Source organism: Myodes glareolus, chromosome 6 (genome assembly GCF_982192425.1).
Source record: "Myodes glareolus chromosome 6, mMyoGla1.1, whole genome shotgun sequence".
Taxonomy (NCBI): Eukaryota; Metazoa; Chordata; class Mammalia; order Rodentia; family Cricetidae; genus Myodes; species Myodes glareolus.
In genome coordinates, this window is record NC_142031.1 from 20,445,708 (window position 1) to 20,460,285 (window position 14,578).

Genomic DNA, 14,578 nt, shown 5'->3' on the forward strand with positions numbered 1-14,578 from the left:
TTTGGTGCTTTTCCTTTGAGCAGGATATTTGGGTTCGACCTTGTGCCGTCTGATTGCTGCCTCTGTTGGGAGACAGGCAAGGATGGGCACATTTGAGCTGGTCTGTCTTTGGAGTTCTGTCTGTCAGCAAAGGTCTTGAGTGACTTGCCTAAGGTAAGTCTATAATAGAATGATAAAATATACCAAGGAATCTGAAACTTTGTGTAGAGAGTGGTCCTGAGGTTAAACTCATTGTCTTAGAAGTTGAGCCTATGGCAGGCATTAGGTAATTATGGGAGGAAATGTGCCAGTAGGGGAGGTGGGATAGCTCACTGGGTAAAGGTGCTTGCTACCAAGGCAACCTGAGTTCAGTCCCTGAATCCCACATGGTGGAAAGAACCAATTCCCAGTTGTCTTTTGACATCCACATGGGCACCATAGTGCACACACATGGGGAGGGTGTCAGGAGAGGGAAACAGAAGAGGGCAAGGAAAAAGCTCAGAACCAAAGAGTGTCAGCGCCTAGCTGTCCACAGAAGAGGGCTCTGGAGCAAACCACACTGCAGACCAAAGCAGCCTTTTGTGCTTCTGTCACTGACTAGTGCGGCAAAGTGAAGCTAGTTTCCAGATTAGGATTCGATCATAGCCATTGACATATCTTATGGGGACCAGTGCAAAATGAAGTGCAAGAAAAATGCCAGAAGCATTTAGTTAGATGCTACGCAGTGGTGGCTTTGTCACTAAGAGGCTGTGTGACAGTGATATCTTACAATCAAAGGAACTGAGAAATTCCTGTTATCTGGGACTTGAATGGTGCCCTATCTGTGCTTCTTTTATTAAAATTTTTTATTGATATTTATTGAGCTCTACATTTTTCTCTGCTTCCCTCCTTGCTTCTCCCCTCCCACCTTCAATCCTCCCCCCATGCTCCCAATTTACTCAGGAGATCTTGTCTTTTTATACTTTTTATTTCCCATATAGATTATATCTATGTAAGTCTCTCTTCGTGTCCATATTCTTGTCTAAATTCTCTGGGCTTGTGGTTTGTAGGCTGGCTTTCTTTGCTTTATGATTAAAAACCACCTATGAGTGAGTACATGTGATAATTGTCTTTCTGTGTCTGGGTTACCTCACTCAAAATAATGTTTTCTAGTTCCATCCATTTTCCTGCAAAATTCAAGCTATCGTTATTTTTTTCTGCTGTGTAGTACTCTATTGTGTAAATGTACCACATTTTTCTAATCCATTCTTCAATCGAGGGGCATTTAGGTTGTTTCCAGGTTCTGGTTATGACAAACAAAGCTGCTATGAACATGGTTGAGCACATGTCCTTGTGGCACGATTGAGCATCCTTTGGATATATACCCAAAAGTGGTATTACTGGGTCTTGGAGGAAGGCTATTTCCTAATCTTCTGAGAAATCGCCACACTGACATCCAAAGGGGTTGTACCAGCTTGCATTCCCACCAGCAATACAGAACCTCTCGAGCATAGGTTGTCATCAGTGTTTTTGATCTTGGTCATTCTTATGGGTGTAAGATGTAATCTCAGAGTTGTTTTGATTTGCATTTCTCAGATGACTAAGGATGTTGAACATTTCCTCAAGTGTCTTTCAGCCATTTTAGATTCCCCTGTTGAGAGTTCTGTTTAGGTCTGTACTCTTTTTCTTTATTGGCTTATGTGATCTTTTGGTGTCCAATTTTTTGAGTTCTTTTTATATTTTGGAGATCAGACCTCTGTCTGATGTGGGGTTAGTGAAGATCTTTTCCCATTCTGTAGGCTGTTGTTTTGTCTTGTTGACCATGTCCTTTGTTTTACAGAAGCTTTTCATTTTCAGGAGGTCCCATTTATTAATTGTTTCTCTCAGTGTCTGTGCTGCTGGGGTTCTATTTAGGAAGTGGTTCCCTGTGCCAATGTGTTCAAATGTATTTCCCACTTTCTCATCTATAAGGTTCAGTGTGGCTGGCTTTATGTTGAGGTCTTTGATCCATTTGGACTTGAGTTTTGTGCATGTTGATAGATATGGGTCTATTTTCATTTTTCTTCATGTTGATATCCAGTTATGCCAGCACCACTTGTTAAATATGCTTTCTTTTTTCCATTTGATATTTTTTGCTTCTTTATCAAAGATCAGGTGTTCAAAGATGTATGGATTGATATCCGGGTCTTCTATTGGGTCCCATTGGTCCTCCTGTCTGTTCTTATGCCAGTACCAGACTGTTTTCAGTACTGTAGCTCTGTAGTAAAGTTTGAAGTCAGGGATTGTGATGCCTCCAGAAGTTCTTTTATTGCCCAGGATTGTTTTGGCTATCCTGGGTTTTTTGCTTTTCCAAATGAAATTGAGTACCGTTCTTTCGAGGTCTTTGAAGAATTTTTGCTGGGATTTTGATGGACCTCATCTGTGTTTCGATGTAAATGTTTAGTTGTGCTACAACTGCCCTGGGATTTGGCACCGCAGCCGAGCAGATTTGCAACCTGGAGCAATAGGGTTACACCAGTTCCCTTAGGTGTCGCACACATTACGTAGGTGTGTGTGAGTACACTCAATAACTCAGTCACCTAAGGACACGTTGCTCGGAGAGTACCCTTTCTTCGGCAACCCATAACTAATTTCAAGAGGACAACAATAGAGAAACCATGCACGGGCGTAGTCAGGCAGGTCTGGGCGTAGTGCCCATTGTGGCATCCGCCCACGAAGCCAACAGATTTGTCCCTGGCAGATGGGGATGGCAGGCTTTGGGACCAAGGAAATGCAACTTGTGAGTCAGGCAAAACCTTGTACCAAGGGCAGAAACTGCAATGTGTCCCGTTAACAGGATGCCATGGGGACCAGAGGAATGAGCTTGTGAGCTTGGAAGAGTCTCCCGGTGTCATCAATCTACCCATCTAACCCACAAACTGAATCATGTTGCGCGCGTATGTATGTGAGACGCCGAGCTTTTAAACAGAAGAAAGCTACTTCTAAGTCCTGGAGGGCATGCGTCAAGGGAGAAAGCGGCCATTTTTGCTGGGAGCCTGTGTCAGGCAACCACGGAACGGGACGAAGAGTCCAGACTGGACAGGAATGACAGAAATGCCAAGACGAGGATTCGGAGACTTGCAGCAGGAGTAGGCGCGCCACCAACTATTTTAAGTGTTGAGCTGCTACACAGGCAGACCACGCTGTCCAGAAGTTGAGACTAAATGTGGGGGAGCAACAAGAAAGCAAATCCCCACCGCTGAAGCTCAGGCTCCGAGCCCTCGGCGCAACCCGCGCCCGGGGGCGGGGGCTGAAGATGGGCGTGGCTTTCCGGGCTGCGGTCCACTCAAGAGGCTGCGTCCGCTCCGGCCCCTTGTTAAGCCCGCCTCTCCAGGGCGTGCGGCGTGCTGCGCAGCTGCGAACGATTGCTTCCGGAGGCGAGTCAGCGGAAGTGACGTCTGAGGCCCGGCCGCCTGCTGTAGTAGGAGGGGCTGAGGTGAGTCCGGAGCTTGAGTCTGAGGTGAGCCAGACGCAGGGCAGCGCCGCTGGGAGGCAGGGAGGCGCGGTGGGCGCCCCCGGTTCGCTGCCAGCGCCTCCGTCCCGGCGCAGGGGCAGCGCGTGATTCCTAGTCCCGTGAGCGTTCTCGCGGGAGGCGCCGCTGTCTGCCCCTCCTTGACGGGGACACTGGTCCCGAGGCGTAGTTGCCGGCCAAGTTCCCCAACCGTGGGGGTCGACCCCGCCGTTAGCGTGCGACCCGTTTCGCGCCCCTGCTGCGTGGCGTTTCTGGGATCCACACCGGCCTGGAGGCTCCGGCCCGGCCCGTGGGTTCCAGGGCCACCGGACGCACATTGAGGACTTGACCGACCTTGGCCTTGGCCGGGCCGCCTTCGCGGGGGCGGGGGGCGAGTCGTTGAGGGCGCGAGACCTTCCCTCCGGGTGGCGTGGGACCCTCACGCACTTGGCGCGGTTGTCCGCCGGGCACCGCTGGGCAAAGTTTCTGCCTGGCCCGGGAGTGCCGGGCCGAGGCCCTCCGTGGAGCAGAGCGGGTGTACCGAGAGAGGCGTACACTGCCACCGCGGAAGGGGCTGCGGAGGCTCCGAGGTGCGAAGACCCGGGGCTGCGGAGCGGGCGAGCGCGGTAGCGGGCACGCGGGGGGCGGGGCCTCGGAGCTAAGTTGGTGGTGCCGACAACGGTTTCCTAAAGCTGAGCGCTTGCGGTGCCTGGCCGTGTCGTGGGCCGATTGGTTACTTCGTTTTGGGCTTGAGTGGCCACGGCGTGCACTGAGGACCCGCGTGATGCATGGGCACAGCGCTGAGGGACTGGGATGACCTGGATAAGGGTTCTGCCGGGTCCCACGGAGGCAATGGTATAGATCAGGGCTTCAGAGAGAGCGTGTTGCGAGCTGATGGCCCGGTAGCAGTGTGGCTCAGGGAGGGAGAGTGGCCGCAAAGCGTGCACTGGCCAGTGTTAGAGCTTGGTTTGGGGAGCCAGAAGATGGGTCTGGCTGTTTGGTAGGCCCTGCTGGCAGGAGGGCTGTAGAGTCTAGGAGAGAGTCGATTTAAACACTAGAGCAATAGAATGAGCAGTTTATTAAAATCTGCCTTCACCTAAAGATTAGATTCGGCTGGAGTCTTTGGAGTAGCCCAGTTAGATGACATTCAGCAAGAAGTCAGGCACACAGGGACTTTGTAAGCGTCAACAGGGCTGCACATACCAGAACCTAGACCAGAGACTTTGGGCGCTGTCTACTGTACAGCCACTGACTAGCCAGACAAGTCCTTTCCTTTCTCTGTATATCATGACAGTTGTCATGGTAGAATAGGAACTCCAGATCTCCCTTAAGAGATACTTCCCGTCAAGTTCAGCTCATCCCTGTTCAGCACCAGACCTCATTCCCCAGTGACTCCTCACCCAGGCATTGCAAACCCTCATGACAAGACCCCTGTCTGCCTTCTGCAGTGTCTTAGGCTACTCTGTTGTCTTTTTACAAGTCCCTCTCTTTCCTTCTCTCTCCAAACTCAACATGGGGTCTTGGACTGTAGTCAACTCAGACGCCCACCTGCCTAGTGCACCTCTTAATGATGCCCAGCCTTCTTTAGAAAAATGTATATTCTTGGTGTTCAATGGATGTAAAGCTCACTGAACCTCCATGCCAAAGTAGCTGTGAAGAATGCAGTCAGGAGTATTGCTTTGTACCTTAGAAATGGGTTTTTACAATAAAACTCAGGAGTAACTGTCTTGTTTTAAATTTCATTAAGCACTTCACCCACCTACCCCAATTTCACTGACCTTTAGGGTAGCCTAGAATGGCAGTTTTTCCCTTTTTGTTTTTGTTTTTTTTTTTTTTTTTTTTTTTTTTTTTTGAGACAGGCTTTCTCTGTGTAACAGCTCTGGCTGTCCTGGAACTCAGTCTAGACCAGGCTGGACTTGCCTCCCCAAGTGCTGGGATTAAAGGCCTGTGCCACTACTGCCCAGCAAATGGTGGATTTTCTTTTCCCCATTTTACAGACGAAGAAACCAGCATTAAGAGACATAGCCATAGAAGACTAAGCCAAAATTAAAAGAAAAAAAAAAGGCTCTTGAGGCTGGAGGTGTGGTTCTGTGACAGAATGTTTGCAGCTGGGGATAGGGTGCAGCCTTACGACCACTTTCATCTTCCCCCACAGCCCAGTAGACTGAAATTAGCCTGAGTTGGCTGTTGACTCTTTCTTTCCCACTTGCGTTTTCAGGAATAAATGCCTGGTCTATGATCACACACAGGTTTTGCTTTCCTTTTAGCTAGGTAACTATCAAAGGGTTCTATCTGCATCTTTGAGGCTTTGCCTCAGTTAACCTTAGAGCCTGGAAATTTCCCTGGGTTGGCCAAGCTTTCTCAGCAAACCTGAAACATAACCTGTAAGGATCTGGGTTTAGAAAAGCCAGTGAAGAGTAAGGGTAGCCTCTTGGGCTAGTTTTCTTCCTTTAAACATTGGAGGTGGTTTTAGCAGTGACTTTGTAGAGGCTTGTTTTGTGACTACCAAGTCCATACTCTGGGTTTGTTTCACAGGAAAGATCTCATGCTCCCAGGAATGGCCTGATATGAAGGAGCTTTCCCAAGCTACCCTGTGGGTGCCTTGTCCTTCAAGTGCAGGAGCTGGCTGAGCTGTCAGGAATGGAAGCCAATGTGGTAAGGAGTCTCAAGGCAGGGGCTAGAGAGCTGAGTACTGAACTTGCTGAAGAACTATACAGGGCCCTGAGATACCAGTTCATTTTTGCTTTTCACTGAGGCCCTGGATTTTGAGGAAGCTGCAGTCCTACTTCCTTTTTGGTACATTTCATGAATCCATGTTTTTACTTCTTTGTGCAGAGGAACATGAGGGAACCAAAACAGTCCATACCCAGAGTTAATTCTAGTTCCTTCTTTGCACCCTCCCAACCACCGACTACTCTAACAGCACCAGGTGTAGAAACCGGCCCTTACAATTGACTTGACTCACTTCCAGAGGAGAAAGGCAGGCAAGAACAGTAGTTAGACTTACTCTGAGGCCTTTGGGTTGTCTCTCTTCTCTAGACTATCCCAATCTGGCAAAACAAGCCACATGGGGCTGCTCGGAGTGTGGTAAGAAGAATTGGGACCAATCTACCCCTGAAACCTTGTCCCCGGGCATCCTTTGAGGTGAGTGTACTGGAGGGGTGAGGAAAGTAAAGTCTCAACAGTATGGGAGGTGGATGCTACTTCTGTGCTGCAGACACCTTGTCAGTTGCCAAGGCTTTTGTCCACTTTCTCATTTCCTAAGTGCTTATGTAATAGACCCTGGTCATTGCCTTTCTGATTGCATACAGACATGTGACCACAACAGTCAGACTTCGTTTGCTCATAAATTGATAATCTTTCATCTTATCTTTGTTGCTGCTGCTCAGTGACTCAGGTTTTATAAGCTTCCAGCGATGCATTTTATCAAAGCAGGCCAGAAAGCCTTTGCTAAACCAAGCCTCCAGATGACTTACATCAGAGCTCTGAGGCATTTGTGCCCTGCCAGGTCTCTCTCTACATGAGTGCTGTGACTCTTGCTTTTCTCACCAGCCCTGTGAGTGGGCCACTTAGCTTCTATTTTTAGTGTTTCCCTGTGGCCTCAAATCCCCATCCTCCTCTTTCTGTCCAAATATGGCCACTGTATGCTAACCTCTGTGTCTATGGAGGCTTTAGCATCCACTCTACAGCAGAGATCCCCATCTGCACTAGGTCTCTGAGACCTGCTTCTGTAATAGAAAGTGAAATGTTCATTAGAGCCAGATGCCTCCATTAAGAACTCCTGGTGATGCTGGGTGGTGTGGCACACATTTAATTCCAGCACTTGTAAGGTAGAGGCAAGCCCTGTACAGAGTGAGTTCCAGGACAGCCAGGGCTGCACAGAAACTTAGTTTCAGAAGGAAAAGAACTGGTGAGGAACCAGTTCTGTGTTAGATGGTTAGGGTGGTGAGTGTGGGAAATGGACATGAAAGCATTATGGGCACACAGAGGTAGAAACACGCATAAAAAAACATGGACCTAGGGAGAAAGAGCAAGCACATATATACATACATACATACACACACACACAAAATGATAGCTGCAGTCTGTGTAGGAACTGAATCCAGGGTTGGTGTTAGGAGGCAGGATTGGGATTAGAAGTGTATGGTTAGGGGACTAGTGTCTCATTACTGCACACTGTCCAAAACTGTCAAAAGAACATAAGAAGGATCTGGGTACTCAGAAGCATCAGAAACAAGGGGAAATAAAGTTGTGGAATGTAACACCGTGGAAGTTTTCCCACATTTGACTATACCCATTGTCCAGATGCCGCTGAGCAAAGATAGTTTACGGCACAGGTTCTTCAAAGGATTATGTAAGTACTATTAACATTTAGTATATGGGGCTGGGGAGATGGCTTAGCAGCTGCTCTTCCAGAAGACCTAGGTCTGGTTTCCAGCACCGACATCACAGCTCACAACTACCTGTAAATCCAGTCCTAGAAGATCTGACACTTTCTTCTGGCATCTGTGAGTACCAAGCATGCACACAGACATACATGCAGCAAAACATCCAAATACATTGGGGGTGGAGAGGCTCAGGCCAGTCCCATTAAATAGCCTGATTTGTAACCAAGAAACTTTCTCCTTACTCTAGGAAGCTTTACTCACTTAGTACTGGATTAGGTGTCCCATTTTGCATTAATCCAATTAGCTGTCATCATGTTGGATAAATGTTGATTTTTGCTCTCCTACAGACTCTGCCCAACATTTCTGACCTGTGCTTGAGAGATGTACCTCCAGTCCCTACTTTGGCTGACATTGCCTGGATTGCTGCAGATGAAGAGGAGACATATGCTCGGGTCAGGTAGTCGAGGCAGTAGCCACTCTGATGGTGATGGGGAGCTTCTTCTACCAGAAGTGGCGATCAGCAAGGAGGGTGTTTATTTGAGGCTGAGGCCAACAGGAATGAGAGCTTAGAGGGAAGTGGTAGACCCTGTGGGGTGAAGAAATTTAATCAGGGGTATAGTGGTCAGCTGTCTGTAGTAAGACTTTTTCCCTTTAGTAAGACTTTTTCCCTCTGGTTCAGGAGTGATACACGTCCCCTAAGACACACTTGGAAGCCCAGCCCTCTGATTGTCATGCAGCGGAATGCCTCAGTGCCCAATCTGCGTGGGTCTGAGGAGAGGCTCCTGGCCCTGAAGAAGCCAGGCCTACCTGCCCTAAGCCGCACCACTGAGCTGCAGGATGAACTAAGCCACTTGCGCAGCCAGATTGCTAAAATAGTGGCAGCAGATGCAGGTAGGAGCCCCACTGAGGATGTGGCATAGCAGGCTGTCCTTTCCCCTGCCCCTGGTTATTGAGCAAGACAAGGATGAGAAAGATTATAGTCTGATTCAGGAAGACTTAGGCCTAGGGCTCCAGAGTTGACCCGAGGCCCAGATATCCTGTAATATTTTTTAGAAGATGTCTACTAGTCATTTATTGATTGGTTTGATTAGGAACAAAATTTTAACCAGTGACACTGAGGAAATTTCTTCTCTAAGCCACAAAACCTAATACCCCCTTTCTAATTGTCATTAATATCACATATCCCATGAACCCAAAGAGCTCACTTTTCAATATAAGCATTTCTCAACAGCACCATGAGACATAGCCCCTTAATTACCTATCTCCCTCTAATTGTCTTTTCTACCAGAGAATACTTCTCAATGCAGCTTTCTGCATACAATTAAGGCAGAGCCTTAAACAGGAGAGGAGCCTGCCTTAACCAGAGGCATAGACAATTAACCTCCCCCCAGTGGCTCAAAAGACATAGCTCCTAAACACTATCAGCTAGTAGAGCACATACATAAAAGTTATAGTGTGTGGGGTAGTAAGATGGCTCAGCAGGTAAAGGCACTTGCCACCAAGCCTAACTACCTGAGTTCCATCCCTAGGACCCACATGGTAGAGCAAAGAACAGACTTCTGAAAGTGTCCTCTGACCTATTCTGTGGTAAACCTATACCCATACACATACAATAAATAAATGCAGTATTTTTTCAAAAATAAAATTGAGCCATAGACTATGAAAAACCAGTATCATTTCTTAGGAACTCTGAAGACTTGTCTCAGTTAAAACTGGGGAGTTCTGTCAAGAACACTTGAAGCTCATAGATAGAAGAATTCAAACTATCAACTTGTAACACTGTCACAATCGAGAAAATGACAAATGTAGGAACTGCAGGCCTTGCTTGGCTTCAGTTTAGAACAGGGCTGCCAACCTGTAGTTCACTGTGCATTGGGAGCATTTAGGACTCTTGACTGTGTGGGACAGGGTTTTCTGTCTTGAACACGACAAGAGCCAGTGCTTTTCTGCTTACCTGGAGCCCTCAGTGGGAAGTAGAGTGGGGAAGGTTCCCTTGGGGACATCCCTCCCTTAGCACTCTAGGAATGTCATGATGTGGGTTCAGGAAATGAGTGTGTTCTGTAGGCGGTGTTTGTGAGAAGCTTCATGGCAGCCCAGTGTCCATTACATCTATTGTTTTCTCTTTCAGCTTCGTCTTCATTAACGCCAGATTTCTTATCTCCAGGAAGTTCAAATGTCTCTTCTCCTTTACCTTGCTTTGGATCCTCATTCCACTCTACAACTTCCTTTGTCATTAGTGACATCACTGAGGAGACTGAGGGAGAGGTCTCTGAGCTTCCAACAATTCCCCTGCTTTGTTCTGCCAGCCCTGAATGTTGCAAACCAGAACACAAAGCTACCTGCAGCTCATCTGAAGAGGATGACTGCATCTCTCTGTCTAAAGCCAGCAGCTTTGCAGACATGATGGGCATCCTGAAGGATTTTCACCGGATCAAACAGAGCCAAGACCTGTGAGTATCTGATAAGAGCTCTGGTGAGCTTGAGTCAGAGTGGCTAATGAGGAGTAATTGTTACTACATTCACAAAGCTTGCTGACTGACTAGGGCCTAGTTTGAGGAAAAAACAAGAGCCTCCAATTGTTCTGTTAAGTCACCTCAACTGTTAAGACTCAGCAGCTAAGGGGCTGTAGAGAGCATGGCAATTAAGAGCACTGACTGCTCTTCCAAAGGACCTAGGTTTAATTCCCAGCTCACAACTGTCTAACTCCAGTTCCAGGGGATCTGGCACCCTCACACAAATATACACAGGCAAAATACCAATGCACATTTAAAACAAAACAAAACAAAAAACCCCATCTCAGTAGCTTTTTAATTTGCATACTGCTAGCTACCATATTTCAACATGCTCTGCCCTTCAAAGTTAGGAACTAGTAGACTTTTTGGTGGAAGAATTTCATAAAGATTTTATTTTTAAATAAATAGCTTGAGGCTGGGAAGATAGCTTGGTGGTTAACGAGCAAGCACATACTGCTCTTGTAGAGGACCCAAATTTGATTCTCAGTAGCCATAGTACAGCCGTCTGTAATCCAGCTCCAGGGGATCTAACACCCCAGCTTCTGCAGGCACTTGCACTCATACGATACTCTGTAAGATAAAACCTTCAAGTTCTGGGACTTGAGAACCCAGCGGGTTTGTTTTGTTTTGTTTTGATTTTGAGAAGGGTTTCTCTCTGTGTAGCCCTGGCTATACTTGAACTTGCTACATAGACCAGGCTGGCCTTGAACTCAAGAGAGCCACCTGACTCCAGAAGTGCAGGGACTCAAGGCACGTGCCCCCACACCCAGCCTGAGAGCAAGGTTTTAAGATTCATAATTAGTTCTTAAATCTGGCTGCCCATTAAACTGCTCAGATTTGGAGCTTTGGTTGGTCTTTTGAGTCAAGGTCTTACTGTGAAGCCGTGGCTGGTCTGGGACTTGCTTTGGAGAGTTCTGCCTGCCTCTGCCTCCCAAGTACTAGGGTCAAAGGGCAAGGGTCACTACACCCGGCCCAAATTTGTACACAGCAAACTTACCAAATCAGAATGCTCAGGGAATGGAGCTGTAGTTGCCTTATGCTCAAATCTAAGGGAATTTGGACAGGCCAAGTTGGAAGCAAGGCCATTCTCTTGAGCCCCTCGGGAAGCTTCCTGGTAGAAAAGCTCTAGAACTGCCTGAGGGAGCCTGCACTTTGCAGTTTCTCCAAATGTACTCTGAGCCACTCCACGGGAGCTTGCTTTTGGGTGCCTTAGTTGGAGATTGGCTTTGATAGCAGGTGGCCAGTATAGCTGTCCTTGTTAGTGCTGGCCAAGAAACTATCCTGGTCACTGTTCTTCCTGTCTGCCCCATAGGGGCTCCTAGATCTCTCATTTCCCCAAATCCAGCTGCTGTCTCACCTTATTTTCAGTTGGCTTTGTACCTTTTCCTCTTGTAGTCAGTGTTGTAAAACATGCCCCTTGTCTGTCTCTCTGTAACTCAAGCTGGTCTTAAACTTAAAATCCTTCTGCCTCTGCTCCCTGAGTGCTGGAAATGCAGGTGTTTGTCACCAGGTCACTTTCTACTACTTGGCTTCTTTTTCTTTTTTCCTTGAGACAGGGTTTCTTTGTGTAAAAAGTCCTGGCTGTCTTAGAACTCGCTTTGTAGACCAGGCTAGCCTCGAACTCACTGAGATTCACCTGCCTCAAGTGCTGGGATTGAAGGTGTGCACTACCACCTTCCAGCCTGTTACTTGGCTTCTTAGACCAAATCATATCCAAAATTTTTACTAAATCTCTCCCATGTGTGTCCTGGCCTCTTTTTCTCTGACTAAGACTGGCTCAGCCGGGCCAGCTAAAGTTCAGACATATGAATCAGTCTTGGTGTTTGTGTATTGCCTCCAAGACCCATAAAACACCTTCATGAAATGTGTAGAAGCTAATAGCTTCAGACAACTAATTTTTAGAGCATTCAGGACCCTCTTGTGTGATAAATGTATGCTTACACTAGAGTTCATTTGGTTCCCACAGTTCCTTATAATATAAATGTTTTACTATTTTTATCTATTAAGGAAAGATGGTGGTAGGTTGTCTTGTCTCCAGAACTAGTAAGGATCAGAATGGCGAAGCCATCAGTCACTTACTACAGACCCTCTTGAGAATAGATCAGAACTCCAAAATATTGATGGGCCTTCATTTTACCCTTTTTTTGTAGCCATGTAAGAAACAGGCATTCCGGGCTGGAGAGATGGTTCAGTGGTTAAGAGCACTGGCTGTTCTTCCAGAGGACCCAGGTTTAATTTCCAGCACCCATGTGGCAGCTCTCCAATTCCAGGGGATCCAACACCCACATACAAATGTGCCCATAAAATAAAATATTAGAAGGAAATCAAGAAACAAGTATTATAGGTGCTGAGGAGATGGCTCAGTGGTTAAGAGTACTGGCTGCTCTTCCAGAGGTCCTGAGTTCAGTTCCCAGCAACCACATGACAGCTCACAACCATGTATAATAGGGTCTGATGCCCTCTTCTGGCATACAGTCTTATGTACATGCAGACAGAGCACTCATACATAAAATACATTTAAAAAAAATACATTCTAGTTAAGAGAAGATGGGCTACAGAAACAGCTGGTTTTAAAGGCCAGAGATTGACTGTGACTCCATGTCTCTTGTGTGCTGAATTTTCCCATAAGTGTGGGAACATGTACTGGCAACTGCTTCACAGAATAGCTGTGAAGATTCAGGAGGCAAAAAGTGCACAGAGAAGCCAGGCGTGGTGGCACACGCCTTTAATCCCAGCACTTGGGAGGCAGAGGCAGGAAGATCTCTGTGAGTTTGAGGTCAGCCTGGTCTACAGAGAGAGTTCCAAGAAAACTAAGGCTGTTACACAGAGAAACCTTGTCTCAGAAAAAAAAAAAAATGCACATAGAGCACAACCCAGAACAGAGCAATTACTTCCTAAATAGTTCTTGCTGTGTCTCCAGAAGCCGGAGTTTACTGAAGGAAGAAGACCCTGCTGTGCTTATCTCCGAGGTCCTTAGGAGGAAGTTTGCTCTGAAGGAAGAAGACATCAGTAGAAAAGGAAACTGACAGCACTGACTGCAACCTCAGTCTCATGCTCCTGACTCCTTCAATAGCTGCCTTTCTCACTGCAGATGTCTCTGCCTCCGTTAGAAGTTTGCAAGTGTCTTGCCAACAAGCTAGGGCTTGGGCTAGAAGAGAAGAGCTGGATTATGTGTTACTTGCACTTAAACCTTGACAGAAGCTAAGGTCTGTGGTTTGAGTTGAGGCATTTATTACAGGTAATTGGGTAGGGTGGATGTCTGTTTAAGAGGTGAAGTTTCTTGTTTTTCCTAGTCTCTGCGTGAAAATAGGCCCTAAATGAATGACTCCGTTCACTGCATTAGACTCCATAATTGGTCTACTGGACACTTTGTGCACAGCTGTCATTCAGCAGCTTCCTTGCAGCACCACAAGGTTAAGGGGGAGTGGCTGTTTATGTTCATGTTCACATTCACGTTCACAGGGACGAACTTATGCTGCTCCATCAGAACCCACACCAGTGCCCAGCAGTCACCTTTTCCTCTAGCTATGGCACTCAGGCCACTGGACCAGCCAATAGTTGGCTGCTGCAGGGAGGCCTGGGCTATTTTTTCTTAAACATATTTTATAAAACTACAACCAGATCTACCCTCCAGGGCCTCAGCAGTTTTACTGAGTGAAATTATTTTCTTCCATGGACTTAAGTCTGGGAAGGAGAATTGGGGAGAGAAAAGTGCATACTATCCTTCTAGGACAATAACTGATTTCTCTGGGTTGGGCCAAGATTTTATTTTCTGCATCATGCATGACTCAGGTGCCCTCAGGGCCCTTTTCTCTATGAATACTGCGTGTCTGAGTTGAAGTACTACCTGATATTAAATGAAGGATTTGGAGAAATGGTGCATTTTCTTTATCACCGAGTTTTGACCACAGTGGCCTTTGGAGAGGACTCCTGTTAATTGTAAGGTATATGAGCTTTCTTAAACAGGCTCCTGACTTACTTTCTTGCCGTCAGGACAGTGGTTCTCAACCTTCCTAATGTTGTGTCCCTTTAATACAGTTCTTCATGTTGTGGTGAACCCCCCCCATCATAAAATTATTCTGTTGCTACTCTATACTGTAAGTTTGGTACTGTTATGAATCATAATGTAAAGATCTGATATGCAGGATACCTGATACACGAACCCAAAGGGGTCGTGACCCACATATTGAGAACCACTGCATTAGGAGGAAGTTTCCTGGGGCTGAAGA

The 14,578-nt window shown here is 46.9% G+C and overlaps 1 protein-coding gene across 6 annotated transcripts; it reads left to right on the forward strand.

Moving 5' to 3' along the window:
• The first annotated feature begins 3,330 nt into the window (after positions 1–3,330).
• On the forward strand, positions 3,331–14,224 carry Mtfr1l (mitochondrial fission regulator 1 like). 6 transcript variants are annotated; one of them, XM_048443169.3, is made up of 7 exons: positions 3,331–3,433; positions 5,984–6,103; positions 6,488–6,592; positions 8,184–8,293; positions 8,516–8,727; positions 9,965–10,286; positions 13,252–14,224. In XM_048443169.3, exons 2-7 carry the CDS (start codon positions 6,089–6,091, stop codon positions 13,373–13,375), a joined length of 888 nt encoding a protein of 295 aa, XP_048299126.3. In that variant the 5' UTR covers positions 3,331–3,433; positions 5,984–6,088; the 3' UTR covers positions 13,376–14,224. The 6 variants fall into 6 exon arrangements, with proteins under 6 accessions (XP_048299126.3, XP_085546647.2, XP_048299125.3 ...); XM_085690521.2 differs by having other exon boundaries at positions 3,361–3,457; positions 10,001–10,286; XM_048443168.3 differs by having other exon boundaries at positions 3,362–3,457.
• The last annotated feature ends 354 nt before the right edge of the window (positions 14,225–14,578 follow it).